Consider the following 24,477-nt stretch of genomic DNA (forward strand, 5'->3'; position numbering starts at 1 on the left):
TACAGCTGTACTTTGTAACCCAAGAGTTGAGTTGTTTATGGAGGTACGCAAATAGGAGGATCAATGCGTCATGCAATCAGGAGAGCTGCATCACCATATGGGGCCTGTTAAATAAAATTAATGTATCCCTGTGATGGTGGATGCTTCAGCACCTCCTAGAACTCCTTTTATCTGATGTTGATGTTTCACTGTGATCTCGATGCTGCACTTTTAAAGAAAATAAGGCTTTATTGCATAATGAGCAAGTACAACAGCTTCAAACATGTCTGGGGAGAGAAAACTGAAAAATGCATATACAAAACATATGTACACATATTGAAATGTATTTAGAAGTTCTGCCAAAAAAATTAAAAAAGACAACTTGAGGGGAAAAATTAAATATTAACAAACAGTGGAATGCTGTGTGAGAAAATACTGTCAAAGAGAACAGGAGTGCAATAAAACACTTAAATGTCAAGAGAGCACGAAGCTTATATTTATCAGAGAATATATACATTGAAAAAAAATTTTAATCCATGCATAGTTTACTATGTTGCGGTATTTTAAGGGTACCAAGTCAAGGAAGGAAACTATAAAAACACTTGCAGAAATCTTTTTTCACATGCCCATTATGTACAGAGTTATGCTGGACATGGCTGGCTTTGCATTACAATTCAGAGAAGCAGGAAAACATATTTAATGCAATATGGGGAAAAAAATCATTCAGAACGCAATTTTACAAACAGGACATGGCAACACATTTTTCTTCAGCTGGGTTTGGATACGATTATTAGAATTTCTTTGTTTCTACAATGAAACCTAAAAAGTAATGAATTTAGCCAAAAACCTAATCAGTACAAAGAGTGTATCAGCCCATCAGCTTCTCCCCGTAGTTACATATTACTACAATAAGGCACAATGACACATTATACACAGCACTTGCTGCATATGGACAAAGTTGTATCACCAATTCCAGAGTTTTGAAATGTTTATGATGATAAATGATACATATATATATATATATATATATATATATATATATATATATATATATATATATATATATATATATATATATATATATATATACACACACACATATATATATATATAAAATTCTTTAGATGATAAAGAATTGCTAAAGTGTACTTTGTTTGTCTGCCTGAAAGGAACTTAATTGAAATGCCTCCTCACAAAAACACATTGGAGTTTTTCCAAAAACTTAAAAAGAGTTCAAAAGATCAACATGGTTGCCATGGCAAAGGTGACCACAGCCTTTATAGAAATAAATAAAAAATTTCTTACAAATTTGAAGTAAATACTTGCTGTATTAAATCAATACAGGAATAGGATCATTTTAGAACAGCGATTTAAGAATACTTTTGTTTGGCAAACTCTTTCAGAGTATAGCAATAATACTGCTGCCACCTACTGTTCATGCAGCATAATGCCATTTCTAATGATGGCTAAATGAGAAATGTACCAGTGGTGCGATATCTCCTAATTGAAACTGAGATTTAATTTCTCTAGATACTTCTTAAGAAACCTGAAGCTGAAAAAACCTGAAGGAATATGCATGTTTCACACAAAAAGTCCAAGATCAAAGGGGGAGAAGGAACAAAATTTGAAATACACCGATTAGGAGAAATGGCTGTCAGTTTCTATACAAGCCCACCAGATCCGTTCCTCCCTTGAGGTGAGTTTTGGGTTAGAATTTACATACAGATGAAGTGCCACACAGAAAACACGAATCTCTGTTCTTCCTTCCCTCCAGCTACCAGTATACTGTGTTTGTTGTACTGTCCTCATGCTGACTTTAAGTACTCCGGAGCAGCCGATAGGTGCTCGGGTTCAAATAAGGCGGGAGTTCTTGAGAAACTGGATAAGAACCTGGTGGACAAACTTATACTGGGATATGGTCTGTACCATTAGCATCCTCTGCTGCCTCAGCTCTGATAGCATTGTGGGAACCTCCACGGGCTGAAGGGGAGAGAAGAAAAAAGAAAGAAAAGGACAACAGTGAGAGCCGGTCAAATGTTTTTGATTGAGGTGTAACTTTATGTAGGAATAAAATTAGATAAAAGTGGGATTATGTATATCTTGCATGTAAAATATCCTAATTTACCAAGTTAAAAACATGCTTCTAAGGGATGCATGTATCCTGCGACTGTCAAAGAAAGTCAGGGACTCTAAAAATGTTCTATACCTTCACTAAATTTTAAATTTGCAGCCCCTTAAGGAAATCATCCACACACCTCATTGTGCTCCAAACACCTGATCATGAGCTCAGTTAGGATGACCACTCCAGTTCGACCTACACCGGCGCTACAGTGCACCACCACAGGTGGATTGAGGCTCTTTGAGGTGTCCAGCATAGAGTTAGTGTGTCTCCTCACAGACTGGATCTCCTCCAGATATGCTTCAGATAAGAAAAGTCACATTGATGTCATGTTTAGTCTTTATGCTGGCTCTGTCCTTACACATATCTGATAAAGCATATTTTTAATAAATGACGGGGCGGCCGTACTTACAGAGAAATCCCAGTACATATTCAGGACAGCCCTGCTCAGGCCAGTCTGTGTATTGCAGATGCCAGACCGTCCTCTCCTGGCCAGACAGCAGGTGTTTAACCTTCAGCCCCGTAGTGGCGTAGCACCCTGAGTCCGTGCGAAATTTGGTGGTCACCTTGAACTTGCCGTGAGTGGCTGAGTTGTGTTTGGAGCCCAGTTTAGGCCAATAGCGATGACTCTTGGACCTGCCGCCCTCCTAGATGAAAGGACGACAAGCGCCAGATGAGAAGTGATTCGTGGGTGATGGGAATGAAGAAAAGAAGCAGATGAGGCAAATTAGATGTCAACGAGTCCTGGCCCTTAGAAATAAACCTAAAGTCACAGTGACACAAACTCACCACAGTGTCATTTCTCTCACAGACAGGAAGCTTAAAAAAAAATCCACATCTGTGTGTATGTGTGTGTCAGTGTACCTCCTCGGCAGTAACCATGGCGATAACGTTGACCCCCTGCTCCCAGACCATCTGCCAGAAGTCAGCACAGGTGTTGGCTAGTGGACCCTGGGTAGCAATGTAGTGCCATGCCTCCCCTCTGATCATGACCTGGGAAGACATGCAGAATCAATTAGTGGATATTACAGTATGCAGTGCATATGCAATCAGCCTCAAATATACAAACAAACGCTTTTTTGTTTATCAAGAAATTAAGCCAAATGAAAGAAAACAAACACAGGAGCAGGTCTAGTAATGAACAATGTCTGCAAGTAGCATGGGGTAAATGGAAACATTGACAGGTAGCTAAAAGTAAATGACTGGCAGTTTAGATATTCAACATACAGTCATGTAAAAAACTAAGCACACCAACACTGCTTCAGTAAGATTAAAAATTGGAAAGTTGCAGCCAGGTGCTGCTGATCAAATGCATTTGATTAAATGATCATCAAGTCCAAGAGCTACATCTCAGACTCTTAACATGCTAACTAAGGCCTTTAATGTTAAACTTCACAACAGTACAATTAGAAAAAGACTGAATAAGTATGGCTTGTTTGGAAGGAATGATAGGAGAGACCCTCATCTCTCTAAAAAAAATAATATGGAAGCATGGCTTAGGTTTGCAAAGTTGGACAGATGAGACCACAGTGGAGATGTTTGGCCATAATGCAGCAACACCTCCAGCACAAACACCACTGCCCACTGTCAAGCATGGTGGAGGAGAGGTGATGATTTGGGTTTATTTTGCAGCCACACGAAAAGAAGTATTCTAGAGTCAAATCTGAAGTCTGTCCGACAGCTAAAGCTTGGCCAAAAACTGGGTCAAATGTGACAAAAAGCCAAAGCAGCAAATCTACAATCGAATGGCTGAAAAAGGAAAGAATCAAGGCACTCCAATGGCCAAAAGTCCAGACTCAAACCGACTAAAGTGCTGCAGTAAGACCTTCAAAGAACTGTGAATAAATGAATGCACACAACCCTGAATGAACTGAAGCAGCATTATAAAAAAAAGAGTGGACTTAAATTCCTCCACAACAATCTGAGCAACTAATTAAAACCATACAGAAAATCATTACATTCGTTCTACAAGCTACTGAATCATGAGATGTACCTAGAATATCACAGAACTGTATAGAGTCTAGTGAAAACTATTTATTTATAAAAGTACAGCCAGCGTTTAAAATTGCTGAGTATAAGTAAAGTTTAACTGTTGAAAATGTTAGACTGATAATAATCAGCTGCTAAATAGAATAAAGGTCGATTAATAGAACAGTGGAAGTAAAAATAACTGATGAAAGCTAATGGCTGAAAAGACGGTACTCATTGATAAACAGCTAACGCAGTTTATCGTAAATGATTAATGGCAGACTGATGCGATTGCTCAGAGTAAATGGCAAGCTAAAAGGAGTCCAGGTCAGGTTTAAAGTCTGTCTTACAGGGCAGAACAGAACTGACAGAAACCAATGTATTAAAGTCAATGACTGTATATAAACTATAAATAAAAAATAGTGCTGCCTCCTCACAGAAGTTCAGCTCACCTACAGACATCTATAATATTCACAACCACTGGAGGGCAGTGTAAACACCTGTTACTTTTATCCACAGCGGGATCGCTTTTCTTTCATTTATAACTCTATTAACTCCTTATCTCTAGTTTTCTTCCATTTCCCCTTCCTGATAACCACAAGACCACAAATAACACTTAAATACGTCCAATCTTTAGCTCACTCCGACCACAGAAACTTCAGTACTATTACATAAAGGGCATGTCTCAGCTGATTTCTCAGGCCACCTCGTGACTATAAACACTGTATTAAGAGACGGATGGGGAATAAACAAGGTCTTTTTGTTCTGCGGCAACCACCTTAAATGACAGGGGAGTAAGAGGGTTACACTGTGGTAGGCAGCGACTCAGTGCTGCTTTGGTGCACAACGTACACATGGCATGCAGACACACGCGTATGCACAAGCTTGCATACACATGCTGTTTGCAACTAAACATGAATAAAGAGCCAGTGAGAGCGACTCAGGTTGTTTAAGAGGGTTTTGGAGTTTGGACAACATTCTTTGGGAATTCCACAAGCTCTGGGAGCTTAAAGGCACAAACAGCCTTCAATAGCTGCCTTTCATCCTTTCCTCCGAGCCATTCCCTGCTTAGCAATGACCGCAACAAAGACTAGAACAAAACTGAAAGCATCAACCTTATACTCTGTTTTCATTTAGGCTGTATGATGTGGGTGTTGCAAAGCACTTTGAGACAGCTATTCTGTTTAAGAGTCATGTAGATAAACCTAAGTATTGTAAAACAACTTGTGATATATTTTATTACTCAAGTATTTCTTCTTAAATTGGAACCAACCAGCAATCAAGTCACAGTTGCAGAGCTGACATTATTTGAGCCACCCGAAGAAAGCCACAGCTACATTAGTTGGGGTAATATCTCTTATCATCGCTGTCCAATGAAAAACATGTGCTTCGGATTTTGGTTTGGATAAAGATATCTTGATTGATGAGTTTAGCTTCTTAAGTTTGGATTGAGCTTTTCTTTGGACATCACTCTTAAAAATGCACAAATTTAATGGGCAGACACAGAAGGCATTAAATCTGTCAAACTCAGCACTGTGCATGAGTCATGGAGTCATGATTACTCATCTTTTTTGTTCTTTTTTGTGTGTATATAAAAAAAAGAAACAAAATATGTATATAGATACGTATAGATACAGATATATAGATATGTATAGATACAGATATATATTTGAATCTATGAAATATGACAAAGATAACTTCCACAGTTTCAGTTTGACACATATTTTCTGTTTCCGTTTGAGTAATTTCTCAACAGGAAGGTGGTTCCCAAAAACCTCTTAGCCAAATACTTTGGCTATCTTGGTGTAATGTGTAGTGTGACCTTAAAAAAAAAAATGAGGAAACACCATTCTTAAGGAAGCCTAAACAGTAAGAAAAACCTGAGGTATGTCCAGTTACACAAGAACTGGACTGAAAGTCAGGGGCAACAAAAGACCTCTGACTATCCATTAAGGAACATGGAGAAGTATTATTGAAGACTACAGAAAAGGAAATGAAGGGAAACTCAAGACTTTTAAACAGTACTGCAAAAGCCTGGATCACACAAGATAAGCATGGCTGTGTATACCTTGATATGCGAGGCATTTATGTAGCCTGTGTTGTTCTCCTTGTTGGGTACAAGCTCAACTCGATTCTCCTCATAAGGAACAACATCACGGAAACGGTTGCGCTCTGCATTTTCGGGCAGAGTTGCTGTTGTGAGAATACAGTCTGCCCTCTTCTTGGGCACCTGCTCATACTCTGTAAAGACCCGCTCTTCTTCTAGCTTCAACTCCAAGGTCTTACACTAGAGAGAGAGAGAGAGGGAGAGAAAAAGTAGAGGGTGTTTATTATTCAGAAGTCTCTCTTTCAGTCCCCAAAAAGGCACTCATTCATTTACATCACACCCCGACAAAGGCATTCGAATCCAACACTGTTATCGTATAACACTCACGTTTTTAAATTCTCCTCAGTCTCCTCATGATGCTCACAAGTATTCATACTGAATCAATATAGTCAGGAAAGAGCCGAATACGCAGCAGCAGTGGTGTTTATTAGGCCAGTCATGTCTGAGAGGCCAGAATCTCTTTCTGTCTCTCTTTCTCTGTCTGGCTCGCTCTCTCTCAGGTCACATTCTTAACATACCAGCAGGCCCAGAGGCGATAAGCACTACCGTGCCACACGTTCCACAGCCCACTTAGGGTTTGCCCCCATTAGCTTAGCAACAGTTGGGACAAAGACTGGGATTCACACCTCCACGCTCAAAAGGGAGCCAAACACACTGGGGATCTACTTGGGCAGTGGAATTCATTAAAATGATGTGATTAATAGAGACTGTGAGTTTTGGTGTGACGATGACCAAACAAACTTTTTGGGGAGATTTAAAGCTTTTATGATTATTCGGTTTAAATAAGCTTAAATAAGACCTAATCCTGAACATCAACTCTGGTATGTTATTCTTGATATCAGTTCTTTAAATACTCGTTTTAGTAATTGTGATTTTTTTTTAAGAGCTTAAAAAGCCTTTTCTATCTTTAATATGATAAGTTTCCAATTACATACATGTCAGTAAATCCCAAAGGTTTTGGGTAAAGTAAATGTAGTAATAAAGTAGCAACAAAACAGATGAGTAAAATGAATTCCCAGCAGCATATTTTTTAAAGGTTGTCTGTAAATTAGCAGGACTTTTTTACTATATGTTACAAAATATACAGAATAATACAAAGTTACAGTCATGAAACCCTTAAACTTTAACCATAATAATGTATATGTTGTACAAAAAGCAAGCATCCTACCCTTTCATCAGTAGCCGCCTTGGCGCCTTCCTCCCCTGGACTCTCGGGGACAGGCATCCGGGCGACGTAGAGCCCGTTGAGTGCGGCCATCATCAGCGGCCTCTTCATGGAGTCCACAGACATCTTCTGTCTCTCCAGCGTCTTCAAGAGAGAGAAAAATCCTGTTGTCATGCTTACAGGCACCAGCAGGTTTGCAAGACTGACTGACCTGCCATTGCACAAGTACAGTGTTCACGCAGATGTGCATGAGCAGTAGTGGGTGGGGAGAATTTCCCGTGCATGTGCATAAACTGCCCGTACCAATCCCCTTGTAATAAGTCCAAAGGTGAGAAACAGGAAGCCCACTACACAAAGCCTATTAAGAAAGAGTTCTTATCCATCTGGTTGCCTTCATCCTCGTTTGTCCTTCTTACATGTTATTAATTGTTTCATCTTTGTTTATTCCCACCTGCCTCTTCAGCTTCTGTTTGATTACAACACACCCTCTGTCATCCTGACTCTCTTTCTCGCTTCCAAACACTGACCCACATTGCACCGTCTCCTTCCTCGAAGGATTACCTCTCCTAATCTCTGATGCTATTAAACCTCCAGGACAGCGCCGCCCTTCCCCTTTCCACCTTCTTGATCCCCCATGGGGCAGTCAAAACAACAGCTTGGGGGTCATAAGGGGTACCCTCTATGCATAAGATAAAGCAGCTGGCATAAAAGGGCTTTAGCAGCTTTGGACAGCAGTGAGAAGAAAACATTCTTTAAGTTTTATTGGCTAAAATCACACACACCTGCAATCACAGACAGACAGGTTTATCTCTAGGAGGCAATTATTTATGACTGGACTGGTGCTGGGTCAGATGTTTGCATATTAACAGAAGGCCCACCGACACAAAAACACCCAACTCGAAGAATAATCGGAAGGCTTAGTAAGGCTTTTAGCTGCCTCGGGGAATTCAGAGTCCAGTGCTGCCCTTTTAGGTGCTGAACTCCAGATTACTGCTAATCAGGAGCTTTGAAACTAGTGAGCAGACAACAGACTGTAATATTTAAAACTATACCAGTACAATGGCTTCAGAGGTGTCAGGCACTGACATTATATTTAATAATTTCATGCTAAACATTTTTATTCCATATGGAAAGGTAATAGAAAAAAATTGTGAATGTTATAAACATAGATAAAATTTAACATCATATGTTGCATTGTATTATTAAGTTAAAAAAAAGTATTATTAAACAGAAAATGTTTTGCATGGTATTATTATATTTAAGTAAAAATGTGTTAAATTGTATTATTGAGTAAATGTGTTATATTGTAATATTAAGTAATAAATGCATTACATTGCTTTACGTAAAAACATCGTTACACTGTGTTAAAATGTAGAAATGTGTTAGTTCTAAAATTTGAGGGAACGGCTGTGAAGATGTAGAATGAGTGAGTATCTTACCCTTTGAGCGATTTCCCTCTCCACTATGCTGTCTTCCAAGGAAAACATCTCTGATACTGGCCTCTCTTTGACCGGCTCCTTCCTCACCCTCTCCTTCACACTGGTCAAGTCCGGTTCTGAAATGGATGGACCTAAAACTGCTCCATTCACAACACTCTGATCCCCCCGGGTCAGTGTCCCACCACCACCACCCCCAGGCCCACTAACACCCTGGCTCTGTCCAGTCTTTAAGGCGCAGCCATGGCCTTGGTCCACTGGTCCCTGGTTGCCCTGTGGTCCTTGATTATGGTTGGTGTGGTGGGTGTTGTTGTGATTGTGAGTGTGGGTGCGAGCTTGAGCATTGCTTGCAGGTCTAGGAGGGCCCGGATATTCTGGAGGGGGTTTATTGGGAAGTTTGGCCAGAGCAGCCTGGAGCTGTGCACTGATGCTAATGTTCTCGTTGAGACCTGGAATTTGAACGTCCAGTTCAGGCCGCTCCTCTTCTTCCTCTTCCTCTTCTTCACTTTCACTGCTGTGTATGAGCATGGTAGCATTAGAAAGAGTCTTTTGGTGCTGATAAGTCACTGCCTCGGGTGCATTCTTGGCAAGCTTCATGGGCAACTCTTTTGGCTGCTGAGTTGGAGGCTGAGGCTGAGGTTGCGGCTGAGGTTGTGACTGAGAGTTTTGAGGCTGGGGCTGTGGAATGGACTGAGGCTGAGATGGCATCACAGGTTCTCTCAGAGTATTCCGCCGATGAAGAGGAGCATTCATTCCTTTCATCATAAGGCCTTCCATCGCTCCTCTCATGCTGCTTATAACCTCCATGCTGTGTCTCTTGCCCAGCGTGGACCGGTGCTTAGCAGCTGCAGTTAATGGTTCACTGACCTCCTGCAGGGACTGGTGCACCACAGCTGAGCTGTCGGGCTGGAAGGTTTTGACTGACAGCTGCACCATGCGGGTAACCAGTTCTGGACTACTGCCGCCAATGCGATGCCGATGGCTCGCTAGGTCTGGCGTGCTGGTGGCTGGGCGAAAAGAGCTGGAAGGGTAAGGTGGAGGGGGCCGCGACATGTGGTTCCTCAGCATGTTGGCTGTAGCTGCATAGTTTCCAATGTTGTTCCCCTGTTGTTTGGTATTTGCCAGCTCGGGTGTGCTGACTGTATGGGAGATGGAGCTTCCTCCACCTCCACCGCTGCTGCTGCCTCCACTTTCGTTAACATGGGGTGAATGGCATGGACCCTGGCTGTTGGCTGGTCCTCCCTGATGAGGGCCATGGGACACCGGCTTACTATATGTGATCTGCAAGATGAACAGTCACAAACAGATGCATTGAACTAGGAAGCTAATTACAATTAATTAAATAATAATCTCAGAGCATCCTAACCCTTACCTGTGGTGTATACGGAGCAGGGCTGGGTGCCACACCATGATAAGGGCCCCTCTCTCGCATCTCTGGCTGGCTGTACACTAGAGGCTCAGGCTGCCTGTAGGCACAGGCATTGCTGATGTTGAGACTGCGTAGCGACTGGCTGTGAAGGTCATGGTGAGCAGGGAGCATGCACCGCTTCTGCCGCATGACAGCATCGTACTCAGGCGTGGGCCGATAGGATGGTGCAATGATGGCACTGTGACGGTGGCTGGGGATGTAGTCAGGCCGCATGAGCTCACTGCCAGGGATGCTGAGGTTGGAGGACATGGGCGAGGGTGGGACAAAATTCTGGGAACGATTGAGGGAGCTCAGGCTGGGGCTGCTGTACATGCTTCCGTTTGGCACGTTACCGTTTCGGTAGGTAAAGTCCACTGTACAGCGATCCAGGCTGCTCTCTGACTTGTAATACGGGTCATCGTGGAAGATACTGTCTGCACAGCAAAGGAGGCATGGAAAAATGTGTAAAGAGGATCACAAGAAAATCTGAGCTGCAAACATTTTTAAGCAATTTGTGCACTAAAGCTAAACTTAATCAAACAAAGATTTTATTGATCTTTGAAGTTCTATGACTGTTCAAATACTTGGTACCTCAGTATTTCATATAAAAACTTAAAAGAACACACGCTTTGCACAATGAACCGTGTTGGAGCTTGAAAGAAAGAAAATCAAAAAGGAACATTGACAAATTTAAAGAAAAAAAATGAAGGGAGACCAAATGTTCCTGTAATCTTGCCAGTGGTATGGTGAAGGTGGTACTGGGGGTTTTCCAGTCTTGCAGTTTAACTGTCTAAGCTGTTATAAACAAGCTGAAATAAACACCCTTTGTGGCATCCCGAAGGTGGGAAAAATGATCACTGCTGTTTTGTTGGTTTCACAGCTGCACCAACCACCACAGAAAAATATGTCATGTTATTCCTTCCCGCTGAGCAGAGCGCTCTCCCGTGTGAAACTATCCCATGTTCACAAGGAGAAGGAAGACAAGCATAATCTCTGTCCGCACAATCGGAGTATGATGCCTGAGGTCACACTCGAGACCGATCCCACGCCCACACGCAGTAGCACACCCAGAATGTTTTTCCACTCGCTCGCTTTTTATTGTCAAGCTGACATGAGTGAAGTTCTTCGGATTATAAGGCAGGCTGAGTGTGTGAACACGTCAATGAAAGAGTGAAGCATAAATGAGGTCACTGCTCTGCACCCCAAACGTTGGGCTCTAATTGGCTGGGAGACTGTTAAAATGCGAATGGGCTGTGAGTCACACGCCTGATGGGAAAGACACAATTAGGAGGACTGTTGTTTTGAGTTATTGTCAGGGAGGCAAAAATCTTAAATCACACTGTGGTTAAAGCAGGGGGAGGAAAGCCACTCTAAAACAGTAACACCTACCTTGAGAGCTCTGTGTGTCTTGATAATGGTCTCCAAACTGGGTATGCACTGACTGGAAGTTACAGGACTGTGGCCGTGGCTAAATGAAGAAATTGTAAAACGGTTATAAAGTGTGACATTGTAAGATCTCCTGATCCTCAAAGTGATATTTCAGTTTCTTTACATCACACATGATACCATCACTTTACTTCTCTGTCTTAACACATCAATCACAATGGCTGACTGTGACCAAGCCAGATTGAAGCTAGTGCTGCGCATCTGTCATTGGACAAAGTTTGCGGTACTCCAGACAGTCATCTGAGCACTCCAGTGGTCTGACTGAACATCTATTGTGCCACATTTAGCCTCACCATTGTCTGGCTAGCAGGGAGGGAGACGCAGAAATCACAGCCTTCGCTGTCGCACCGGAAATCAGAGCAAGCAACACCCTTTCTAACTTTCCAACAACACCCACCACACCACCAACGCATGCTAAAACCAAGGCTCCATGGCACAATTAAGAGCTTATAGAATAGAAGGAAAACGCCAGAACTCTCAAAAAAATGCTTCTTTATATTTATTAAAGGGCAAAAATATGCATGTTTCAGTAATAAACTGCCATCAGCACAATATAAGACAAACAACAATCACAATAAAAATCTGTGTGAAATTCCAATTTCCAACAATCAGAAAGCAGAGCTCTAACTGCATGATGAAAAACATCTGCATAGAAAACCATGCCAAAAGTAGCAGACATGCGCTATGAACTTAACAGTAGTTCTTCATTTGAGCCTTCAGGGCTTTCTGTTTGTAGTGCATGAATCCAGTAGTATTCCCTTTATAGCAACAATCTTTCGATCGACGTCTCTTTTAAGAAGAGGTATCATTTCACATTGGATTCATGCACTACATACAGAAAGCCCTGAAGGCTGGAATTAGAAACTACTCCTAAGCTGTTTTTTGTTTTGTTTTGGGGGATTACATGCTTCTTTTGTGTGATATTTCATATACAGCCTTTTCACATATATATATAGTATGTTTCTAAGTGGTTTTGCTATTGTGTAGAATGCTTTCCAGTATTGGAATCTACCTGGTGGCAACTTATTGTGGAAATGTACACATTTGTACACAAGTATTTACACAAGTATTTGTTCTGATGGTGTCACAGTGTTCTCTTTTTCCCCTTAAACTCTTTCCTCATGAAGATGACATTAAATGACCACCCTAGTACCCTTAATTGATGGGCTTTGACACCTCAGTGGTTTGATGACCAATGCAACAGTTTCGAGGGTAGCTGCATAGGCATAGATCACTCTCATAAACCTGTGATACAAACCCATTCATTTTGCTCTGGACCTGAATATGACAGAAACATCTCAGAGTTACTCCTAATAGGCTTTCAGAGGGTAAAGAGTTAAAGTTTTGGAGTGGAAGGCACTATTAGTCTGTATGTCTGTATTCTGGACGATTAAGAGCTTCCCTGAGTGGGAGAGCGGATCAGGTTGCTAATTGTGGACGTTTCTGTGTTCCCCCTCTGTCCTCCATTCTCGTCCCTTTTATATTGACCAGAGGCAATATTAAATAGCTGTATCAAATCACTTCAAAACATACAAATGCTTGTCAACATACCAGAGACAGGCGATGAGTCCAGGTGGGTCTCCTCCTCATTGGTGCAGGTGAGTGAGTGGGCCTACAAAGAAACAGACACATTATGTGACAAATTAGTATTTTATTAAATGCACCCAGGTCATGTACTATAAGCTCAGTGAATGCTACACAGTCTTTTATAGCATATGTTTTGTTGGGGTTTTTTTGTATAACCTTCAACAGGTTGTTGAAATACCCATTAAAAAAATAAATGACAGACAATTGATATCTTAGTGTTTTAATGGCCTTCAGCTGGCCTCTCTGTGTGGCCTTGAAACTCACTCTGCACATATCTTGTTCTGTTTGTAGAATTTGTGTCTGGCTGTGAAAAGGCGGGCGATGTACTTGGCCATTTCCATATCCTCCTGCAGACACAAACAGAGAAAAAAATTAATAATAACACCGAAAATTTAAGGTGAACAGAAAATGAGTATTTCTGTGAAGTCAAGAATCAACTCTCCCCAGTTCGTTTGTCCCTCTACAGGTATTTTGTGGACGCATACTTTTCCTGCATGTTTAACCACCCACTATAAACCTCTGTGTCTGCAGACACAACACTCACCATGTGAAAGACGATGGTGTCGTCTCTGCTCGTTATCTCCACTGTGATGGCTGACTTGTTGTGTGCAATGGTACCAATGTCCTTCCACCTTTATAACACACAGATGCAAACAAATGTTTTAAAAAAGGAACAACGGTTCCTCATGAGTACAGGAAATTATGACAATTCTTTCTTTCTTTTTTGAAAGGAGAAACTTACTTGTGGAGCATGATGGATCTGCCATTTCTGTGTTTAACAAACACTCCAATGAAAGACACACCGATGAATATGTCATTGGTATAGTTGTCCTGTGGAAGAAAGTATTACACAAGAACTCATTTAAAATCTCTCAAAGGATACTGATTGAGAGGTTGAGGGTGATGTAATGTATCTACCTTAGCTGGAAAGCTCTCCTGGCCAAACCCATCCAGTTTTTCTACCTCCTTGATGTACAGCACTTCTGCTTCAGCGGCCTGCATTCGACTGGAAATCACAGAATGGTACCAAGAATCTTATTGTTTCTATTTTACTTTGTCTTGGTGATACATGCATATATGTGCATACAGTATACAAAGTAGCTAACAGTACCAGTGACTCTTGTGCTCCTCAGCAACTTTCTGGGTCCACTCTTCTAGCGCCTCTTCTCCATTACGCCAGTTCTGAGAGAAAATACATTATTCAGCAAATAAGAGCAATGCAGAAGAAAGCTGTGGAAAAGCAACCTATGACTATAGGTTCAAGTGAACATCATATTGTTGGGAATGTTTAAAAAAAAAAAAAATAATGCTCCATAATTTAATATTTTGTTTCTATTTGGTAATCAGTTCATATTAATTCATCCCATCCTCCAACTCAAATTCTTCTTTATTCTTTTTGCTTTTTGCCTGTCAGTCAGGTATGCAGAGGGAGGAGGTACACAGATGTCACAGGAATGTGTGCCTTCAGGCAGCACATACACAGAAAAACACACAAACACAGACTTTCTCTGCCTCTCTCTCTCACACACACACACAAACACTGCTAGTATTTGAACGGTAAAGGCTCGAGGACTCACCACTGGGAAAAGCACGTACTCCCTGAGGAAGTCCTGAGACAGGAATTGAGTGAAGTCTCCAAAGTCAGCTAAAAATTACAAACACAGATGTTCACATTTATTTACACAAAAACAATGAATTTCATTTTTACACTGTAATGCGCAGCCTTTACACTATAAACTGACTGTGAGTTTGTTATTGTGTTTGATATTGTTCAATTGAGGTGGCATGATGGTGCAAGGGTTAGCGCCACCTCACAGCGAGAAGGTTCTGGGTTCGCAGGTCAGCTGGGAACTTGTAACAGAGGGAGGAGAACAGGTCATCTACTAATAGGGAGGATGGTGGTTTGATCCCTAGCACTGGCTCAGTATCCTTGGGCAAGATACTGAACTGATGCATTAATCAGAACATGCCAATTCTCAGTTCTGAGTGGTCAAGTAGAGTAGAAAAAAGGAATCGGTACAGTCCAATATGGACTCACTGTGTTCATCCTGCAATGCTTCTTGCGTGGGTTCTCAATGGGTATCCTGGTTGGCCTTTCTCTTCGATCTATACAGTTTCCCTAATAAGAAAAAAACTACTGATTTAAAAATAAAATAAATTTATGTTATGAAGGTGCTAACCCAATAGGACAAAAAGTCGGGATGAATACAGACTTTCCAGTTAAAACTAAGGCAATTTCATTTGTCCAAATACCTATTATATTCTGCTAGCTCGCTTTGCAAAATTACTCCTCAAGACTAGAAAAGCAAATGCTTAACATTAGAAAAAAGTCTGTTTTAGCTCAACTGTCATCTCAACTCAACTGCATCCACAATGGTCAAAGCAATGCAGGTTTCATCCATGTAGATGCTTTGTCATGCTGTTGTCATGGTTACCCAGGGGAAATCACATGAAGCTACCTGCAGCAAATGTGCTCTTCAGGCCGTGGACATGTCCATTGAGTCGTAAAGTGTCTCTGAGTGTTTCTTGTTTTATTAGATGGAAATATTTCTGAACTTGTGTACTGTGCAATACTATTAAAGATAACAAAAACAAATATCTACATAACAGAAACAAAACCACCTGCACAATCTCTATAACATGTACAGTTCTCCTGATATTGCTTGTACTAAGTACCTAAAAGCTTTCTGCTGTTTGCCGGGCAAAAGGAGGTCTAGCACAGGATCCTCACCTCCCGACAGATAAGAGCCTTCCTGATGCTGCTACAGCTAACCTTGGAGCAGCTGATAAGCAAGCTGTCTGTTTACATTCCCCTGGGACACAGACAGCACCCAGGAACTGAAAGGATGGAGCGAGGGTGGGTGTGTGTGTATGTGCATGTGTTAGGACTGATACCATAGGAACTCAAGTGGACTGGGTTCTCCCTGCGGTATGCAGCCATACAAGGTAGTGAAGTCAAGATGACCTGAGAAAGTGTGAGTTTGTGCTCACTCTCACTTGCTGTCTGTCTCTCATTGGGAGACTTGTTCGTGTAGTCTTACCTTGTACTGCCAGGCCAGCGAGCCTGATCCCCTGCTCTACAGAGCACTGTAGACGTCCATCCAACACCTCCTTCTTTACCTGCAGGTAATACTGATACCTACAGAAAAAAACAGGAAAGGAAGGTAAAAAAACACACAACAGGGATAAAAAGATACCTAGACCGTGTTAAGTAAAATTTTTAATTTGCATTGATTTATGATTTATTTATCTCCATAGGGATTTTAATAATGAGCCATTATGTTGTAACCATCCAAAGTAGACTTACTTTAAGCTAAATACAAAATGGTATGTACTCCTATTGAAACCACACGACTATATAATGTCAGTTTTGTTACATATGCGATCGTTGACAAAACTCGACACATAAAGCTAAACTGAAACAGCAACATCAAAGGCGCTGTTACCATGGGAATCTTTAAACCTGCGAACATCAGGTCGAGAAACCACCTGAACACTGATTGCAGTCGGGGAAAAAGGTCTGTACATGATCGTAGCAATGCAAACCGGAAAACGGAGCATGTTAAACTTCAAAATAAAAGCTGTGTTTCAGCACTGTACCCAACACATATCAAAATGCGCAACTTTTGATTTGAAAGTCTCCATTTCTGCTGTGTGCTGCACATTTCCCTATTTTGCTATCACTTGGAAAGTAGTTGGGAAGTGTTTGCAGACAACTCAACGTCTTTAATGCAAACTATAAACAACCACCGTATTCTGCTAGCAATCAGGCCTAGGCCTGTGTGACTGCAGGCTTATTCACGTGGCTGCATAGTCACATGTTCAAAATAGAAGACAAGTTAACTTTACATGATTGGCAGTCACTTGACTGCAAAATCCAACATAAGGATTTTCTGAAATATCAGTGGAGCAAATGAATGGGAAATTCACTTCTAGAGCCCTTGGAAAAAAAATAAGAGTGGTCACTTTTGAGCTCAATACCTTCATGTGGAAGCTTTAAATCTAGGAAAAACTAAATTGAGACCATAAAAATCATTTGGAAAAATTATACTGGTCACAGACCAAGTGAAAATTATGATCTTTTTCTCACAGATTTCTAAACTGGGAGTGACCCCATGTTATTTTATGGTAATTAGCAAACTGACTGTAAGCACGGTAAAACTGCCATACCTGCTAAAAAGTAAGCATGCTTGCTTTTAGCTCAAAGCCTTGCAGAGTTGCTAGAAAGCATACAGACCATAACTTTTTAAAATCAGACTGCATCTGTATGCATTTTATAGCCAAACTGCACAAAACACTGACTAAGTGGGTGGCAGCATTGGCACTGTTGTTCGCTTTCAAAAACCCTTTTTTTTCATATAAGCCACAGTGTCTCCAAACACCACTTATATAAAATTGAGTTGGAAAACATGATGGGTTCCAGTTTGACACATTTGTCCAAAGAAAGTAAGAGGAGCTGTGCTCAAGGCTCTGCACATTAGCAACTGAAAGATGGCCAACATCTGCTGAGACACCACAGAGATGTATTCCTCTGCTTCTGGTCTGTGCAACTGAAAGTATGTGTCAAGAAAGTATTGGCAACAGCATTAGCTGCTCAAAACAATATCAGTAAGCCTGTTGCTGAAGTGAGGAATGAGTGAATCACCTCTATTTGAAACAGCAGTGAGTCATTTTTGACTTGAGTGGAATGCCAAATGTATGCCAATGGGGCTGCACAATATGATTTTATAAAAGGCATGTTACACGGGGCTGACGCAACTAACTCGGGGTTTAATCTTCAGCAGGAGCAACATAAGCTTGACAAAAGTGGACCATTATAATTGCAGTGCAAATGTGAGGCAAACTGGGAGTCATTTCACCGTGGTTTTAGGCAGTGGTAGCTTTGCCAAGCGTAAGCTGATATGATGACACAGCTCAGATTGCGTTCACAAAATGTGGTAAAAGTCCCAAAACCGAGAGGCTGAAATACACCAAGCTCCTAAAGTTTCTGTGCTCCTTTTGTCCACTTTTAGTCGTGGTCCAGCTGGATGTTTGTCTTTTGAAGAATGGAGTGGCCACACAAGAGGAAAGAGAGAACTGTCAGGGTGACCAGGCTCAGCCGCATAAAAACTCACACGCCGTTTCCTGTTGGCTGCCATGGCGACCACAGACCGAGTGTAAGCTGTGAGACACCTTTTCTGATGTGCACACACACACACACACACACACACAGTCAGAAAGAGTATGCAAGTCCATGCCAGAGTAACCAAACATCTATGTGGAAACCACTAAGTTACATGCTTAGTCATTCACCCACTTTTCTTCTTCACAAGTTTTAGTTCATTTTCTTTGAAAAACTTGGTTTCACTCCTCGCCTGCACATTAGCTCCCACCTATCTTTTTATTCACCCCCCAGTTTCATTTTCATGCCCGCCATTATCTCCTCACATATTTCATGATTCATATTCTCTTTGGCATTCTTTTCCCCACTTCTTCCTTCTTTTTTGAGCTCCTCTCAGCATACTCCTGGGCCTATAATCTGACCCCGCCCTCCTCCCTCACCCTGTCATTACACCCGTTGGCTAAGCTGCCATTCCGTTCCCGTGGCAACCCTCTAATTAGCCAACCCCAACCACAGTGGCTGCAGCGAGAGGCGGAGTCTGATGCGGTTTAGAGGGGAGGAGCCAAGCGGGACACAAAACCCTTCAAATGATTGTGGACTTTGCTTTTAAAAACTCTCTATGTTTTCCCAGCAATCGCTGTATGGGGTCTGGAGGAACGCTGAGGTCAACAGAGGTTGGCTCTCATTCTGAGGTTCAATGGTAACAACATGATGGTGTTTATACATACGCGAAGCCAGCAGTGGTGAGGCGGACAGTAAACTGTTGAAATAACTCTGAACAAGTGGAAGCGTGACAGTAAAAGTCTCAGAGCATCCCTCATGGGAGAGTCCACTTTACACAGAACAGCCACAAATGCAGCCACATCTTATGGAGCTGTGGTTTCCTGTATTTTTGGCTTCTGGCCTTGAAATCAAACCTCTACAGGTTGACAAAAACTGACCCCAAAATTAGTTACCCTTTATGCAGAGGTAAGCTTCTAACTACCAAGTGCAGTTTTTTGTAACTGATTAAGTCAGGTTAAGGGAATTATTAAAATCAAATGGCTTTTAATCTTTTAAGAGTGTAACAGTGACAATAAGCACAATAATATTTTTTGCCATGTATTAAAATTCGGAACCGTTTATTCATTAACCTCTTAAGCCCCAAGCCTACCTGATCTCCTGCCTTTTGCCCCCGTATCAGGGGGCGTTGGGGCTTCAGAGGTTAATAAGCCTACAGAGAGTCTAAGAAGTGTAGAGACTGACCCGTTTTATGATTACAACCTGATTCTGCACAAATAATAAAACCCATACGAGTCATACAGCACTTTTCATTAATCACAGTCTTATGCTTGTGGTTATTACAGTATGGTTATTCTAGAAAGAGCACATCCTTCCAGTGTTTTGAGACCAACCACAATTGGACAGATGAGGCATCTCCAGCATTTTCTGGAAGCTCTTCACTCAAAGTGGCAAAGGCTTTTACGCCATGTGTCTTGGCTTTTTAAGGAGGGGTTTGGATTTTCCAGTTTTCAAAGATAGAAAACTACTGGTACATTTCTAAAAGTACATTAGAGAAGTTGGGGGGGCGGGGGCTTTTGGTGTATCCAACGCATATCCAAGCCAAGATGCCGTGTCACTCTTTAAGAATGCAGATTAATTTTAAAAAGCTAATAAAAAGCTTCGGTGTATTCAAAGGATAGCCAGTGATTTCCAGGTTTCATTTCCACTGATGTCTTCCATCCTAATCTACAACCTGCTTAAACATGATTGTAGTCTGGGTTTTAATGACCAAACAGATAAGAAGAACCAGAAGGCTTCCACAAATCTTGTTCCTTGCCTATAGAGTTTGCATATTCATATACAAACATCTGCCTTTAGGTCACTTTATGAGTTTGTCTCATCAGTCCTAACTAGCTTAAATCTGCATATTTTGACAGCTGTATTTTTTTTCACTGTTTTTCATTGTCATGCTTCAGTGCTTTTAAATCTTCTGACTCAAGTATGGCATGAAATCAAATTCCTCATTAATAGCCCCGGGTGCATTTTCATCTGCAGAGCTGAAAATGTTGCTTTGAAATAAAACCTGAAATGAACTGCAGCAAAACCATCAGACAGCAAGTACTAAAAAACTATGTTAATGACCCAGGTTGTGGCATTTCAAGAGGGTTTTTAAACAAATTTGAAATAGTCATCTTTATTAAAATAAATACAACAGTCCTCAAATGTTACTATTTTGTAGGCACTGTCTTTGAATGGCAGTTAACTGTTAGCTAAATTACAAAATAAAACATGCAAAACTCACCACAAAATGATTTTAGAATCAGATCCAGAAACTTCCAAGGTTACCAAACAAGTATAAAATGTAGGAGCTTCAATAAAGAGTTAAAACACTCAACTGCATTTAATGATACCAGTTTTTAAATAGGGGATTAAACTACTGCTGAAATTGTAGTAAAAGGGAGCAAATTTGTGGTAAAATCAGCTCATTGTGTTTTCATAGAACAAGACAAACATCACATAAAATTGCTAGCAGGAGAAAAACATTTTATGACGTTCAAGACTTGCATGCTTGCACATACTTGTGCACAAAGAAACCCTTATTGTAGCACGCACCTGGCATGTATGTCAGAATGACATCACAATGCTGTAACAGCAGGTGAATATACATAGATGGACATGAGGTAGCGCTTTCCTTACTAGGGCTTTTCATGGGACTTCCACTATGGCAGAGTGCTCTGCTGGCAGTCCAGGCAGCCTCGCAGGCACAAAGAGCCCTTTATATGCCCACGCATGTTCAAACCCTGCTCAAGACATGCTGCCAGATGTCCAAGCAGTCTGGACAACAGGCCTGAGAGCATATGCGCATGTTTGCATGCATGAATGTGAGTATGTGTGTACATATGTTTCAGCCCCTCCTCAATCTCGACCACCTCTGGTGGTGGTAAGGTGACCACCCCCTCAGCCCCCAGGATGCGTCTAGACGATTTGTGTGGGAGGCAGGAGAATATCACTTTGAAATGTGTTGAATCAGCAAGGGGCACCACCGAGTACAGCTGTGTGTGTGTGTGTGTGTCTGTGTCTGTGTGTGCGCGCGCGCGTGCGTGCGTGCGTGCGTGCGTGCGTGTGTGTGTGTACTGGTGATAACTAGCTGAACAAAGCTAGGATTTCAAGGCTATTGGTGCTGTTAGCCTTAGGGGCTGCTACGGCCAGCTGGCCATGCTCCAGTCAACGGCTCTTCGTTCAGGTTCCTCATTTTCAGTCTGCGAGCCAGCTTTTCTCTCCTTTCTATCAGAAACATACAAGTAGCAGAAGGCTTTAACCTCCTCACTCTATGCAAGAGTGTAAGATGTGTTTTTGTTGACAACAGGTAAAAGTGCTCTATTTACAAGTGAGTTGTACAGTATATCTGTAACTGCTGCCTAGTAACTGTACTGTTGACATCCACGTCATTTAAGGATAATATATAAAAATTAATGCTCATGGGGAATTTAACAAGAGTAAATCAAAGATAATTATCACCAATTTAGTATCTGACTAAGTGTGAAATATTTTAATTGTTTAGTGAGATCGCAGAGAGCTGTAACCAAAATCTATTGGGTTCAACCTTCATTCCAAGTGAAAGTGGACACATATGAAGAAATGCCCCCAACGTATTAAAATAAATATATATATCCGACAACAATTTGGATAGACGCCTAGAAAAACATTATAACAGCTATGGACATATTTAATCACACAAGCACAAAGAGTCTGTGTTTTTACAAACTGAAGTAGGAGTGACCAAACATTTAAATATTATGACTATAGGGTATATTGGAGAACTCTGCATGGTGAATTTGTAAGTATATACAGTAATGGATGCAGAGACCCCAGCTTCCCCTGCTCTGACTCATTTTTGCCGCTGCAGAGAAAGGAAGCGAGGGAGGAAGAAACAGATGACTCTACGGATGGGAAGAGCGGGAGATCCAATATCAGGCTACATATCAGCCAAATACTGAACATCAAAGCCCTGACCACACCATACATTACCTTCTCAGAAGAGATAACGTCTACAAATGTCTTGCCCGTCTCATTTCTACTTGTTCTTTTTTAATGTTTTCGTATTGCTAAATTGCTGTTAAAATGCACCAAAATGCATCACATCTTACCTTAGTGAATGTGAAAGAGTTAGCATGCATTCAAAATAATAACCTTTTTTGCCCTTTAATTTAACTTTTCTCAATAATGGTTTTGGGAAATAAAACTAATTCAAAGCACCAACACCTAAAATGCCAGATCTACTCTGTCTCACACGGTTTTCCCAAACAAACAGACTTTACCACGTGGATACATAAATATGTAAAAGGTCTTGCGATAAATACACACAGACAGACAGCTCAAACCACATAAATAACAAGGCTCAAACGTGAGCTGAGTTCTGCTGCCAAGCTTTTACTTTCTCTGCCCCCACTTGTTCTTCCTCTTTGCCTTTGTCATTCTCCCGCCCACCTCACCCTCATCAGACCAGGTGTGTAGAAGCAATGACAGGGATGTGCCTTCCTGGATCTGATCCCGATCAACCTTCAGACAATAAATGTCGTGTATTTTTTTAAAAAGGGAGCTGTGACTGTGCCTATTCCCATGCTGACTGGCTGATTTCTCAAAGGACAGAGCGATTTGAATTTAGTAAAACCCATCATAAGGCGTATTGGATAATAAAGATGTTTTGAGAGTTGAGGAGATCGTTTACAGCTCGATATATATATATTAGGGGTGCAACGATACTCGTATCGATATTGAACCGTTCATAGAGTGCTTTCGGTTCGGTATGCATATGTATCGAACAATACAAAATTTGTAATTTATTTTATCAACTTTCCTTCTGACGATGCTGTCTGTGTTGAGCGCTCAGTGAATCTGCGTTCGACTACTCCGCCTAGGCTGCACTGTCGAGCGCAGATCCACTGAGCGTTCAACACAGACAGCATCGTCAAAAGGAAGAGCTCAGGGCAAGCTAGCGAGACAGAAGTTAAGCTCTCCTTGCAACATGGCAAATTGAACCTCCCCCACCCTCATTCAGATCTGGCGTTTGGAATTACTTTGGTTTTCATGTGACGTATGACCCTGAAGGTAAGCGCATCATGGACTAAAGTAAAACAGTATGTTGGATGTGCCACGCAATGCTCAATTACATGGGTGGGAACTAGTGTGTTAGAGCAGTTAGCTCGTTAACGTGTTGGCCGTCTAGCCCCATGCAGGGGTAGCTCGTTAACGGAGATTTGCCATGTTGTGGCGTTAACGTCATTTCAACGAGATTAACGCTGACAGCACTAGTGGGAACACAACGAATATGACTGCACATTTACGCAGACATCATCCTAGTGCAAAGACAAGTGGAAGCAGACAAAAACAACAAGCATGCATGCTACAAACTTTACCCGAGTCATTTAGACAGCCGTTAGCACATGATTCTCCTTATGGGGACCTGATATGTTTAATATTGTGGCGAGCTCAGACAACGAGGAGACGGAGGTATCGTTTGGTCTTGCTTCCGGTGAGCTAGCCAGGGAGCACAGCCGTTTATTGACATCTGCAGAAGAACACTGCCGCTAGCTAACTGCTCAGCGCGGCAACCGCACAGCAACAACAACAACAACACACAGGGCGCCCTCTGACCCCGGAAGGACACACCGTCGCAGCGAGAGGGCGTCACCCGTCACTATGGCAACATAATGGCGATCGTGGCTCAAGAGTTGGGAGTTCGCCTTGTAATCGGAAGGTTGCCGGTTCGAGCCCCGGCTTGGACAGTCTCGGTTGTTGTGTCCTTGGGCAAGACACTTCACCCGTTGCCTACTGGTGGTGGTCAGAGGGCCCGGTGGCGCCAGTGTCCGGCAGCCTCGCCTCTGTCAGTGCGCCCCAGGGTGGCTGTGGCTACATTGTAGCTTGCCATCACCAGTGTGTGAATGTGTGTGTGAATGGGTGGATGACAGGTTGTGTAAAGCGCTTTGGGGTCCTTAGGGACTAGAAAAGCGCTATACAAATACAGGCCATTTACCATTTACCATAAACAAAACATAACTGTACAAACAGAACCCCGAACAGCCCTGACCCGCTACATAGCCCCCCACCTAAGGGGTCAGTCGTCCCCGACGACCCCATTGCCCCACACAAAGTCCTGCAAATGTCCAGGTGCCTTCTTT

The 24,477-nt window shown here is 41.9% G+C and overlaps 1 protein-coding gene across 1 annotated transcript in view; it reads right to left on the reverse strand.

Annotated features, from left to right (window-relative positions):
* Window positions 1-208: 208 nt before the first annotated feature.
* The window catches only part of LOC101475890 (protein tyrosine phosphatase non-receptor type 14), a 46,371-nt gene continuing 22,102 nt past the window's right edge, over window positions 209-24,477 (reverse strand). Inside the window, exons 4-20 of the mRNA XM_004541804.5 lie at window positions 16,257-16,354; window positions 14,793-14,860; window positions 14,327-14,397; window positions 14,134-14,221; window positions 13,958-14,046; window positions 13,760-13,847; window positions 13,480-13,562; window positions 13,180-13,240; window positions 11,572-11,650; window positions 10,147-10,616; window positions 8,778-10,055; window positions 7,342-7,482; window positions 6,135-6,353; window positions 2,963-3,091; window positions 2,511-2,745; window positions 2,235-2,398; window positions 209-1,959 (exon numbers count right to left, since the gene is read on the reverse strand). Of these exons, the coding sequence (XP_004541861.1) occupies window positions 1,831-1,959; window positions 2,235-2,398; window positions 2,511-2,745; window positions 2,963-3,091; window positions 6,135-6,353; window positions 7,342-7,482; window positions 8,778-10,055; window positions 10,147-10,616; window positions 11,572-11,650; window positions 13,180-13,240; window positions 13,480-13,562; window positions 13,760-13,847; window positions 13,958-14,046; window positions 14,134-14,221; window positions 14,327-14,397; window positions 14,793-14,860; window positions 16,257-16,354 (3,490 nt within the window). The 3' untranslated portion in view covers window positions 209-1,830. The remainder of the gene's footprint in view (window positions 1,960-2,234; window positions 2,399-2,510; window positions 2,746-2,962; window positions 3,092-6,134; window positions 6,354-7,341; window positions 7,483-8,777; window positions 10,056-10,146; window positions 10,617-11,571; window positions 11,651-13,179; window positions 13,241-13,479; window positions 13,563-13,759; window positions 13,848-13,957; window positions 14,047-14,133; window positions 14,222-14,326; window positions 14,398-14,792; window positions 14,861-16,256; window positions 16,355-24,477) is intronic.

The sequence above is a fragment of the Maylandia zebra genome, linkage group LG15, assembly GCF_041146795.1.
Source record: "Maylandia zebra isolate NMK-2024a linkage group LG15, Mzebra_GT3a, whole genome shotgun sequence".
NCBI classification, from domain to species: Eukaryota; Metazoa; Chordata; class Actinopteri; order Cichliformes; family Cichlidae; genus Maylandia; species Maylandia zebra.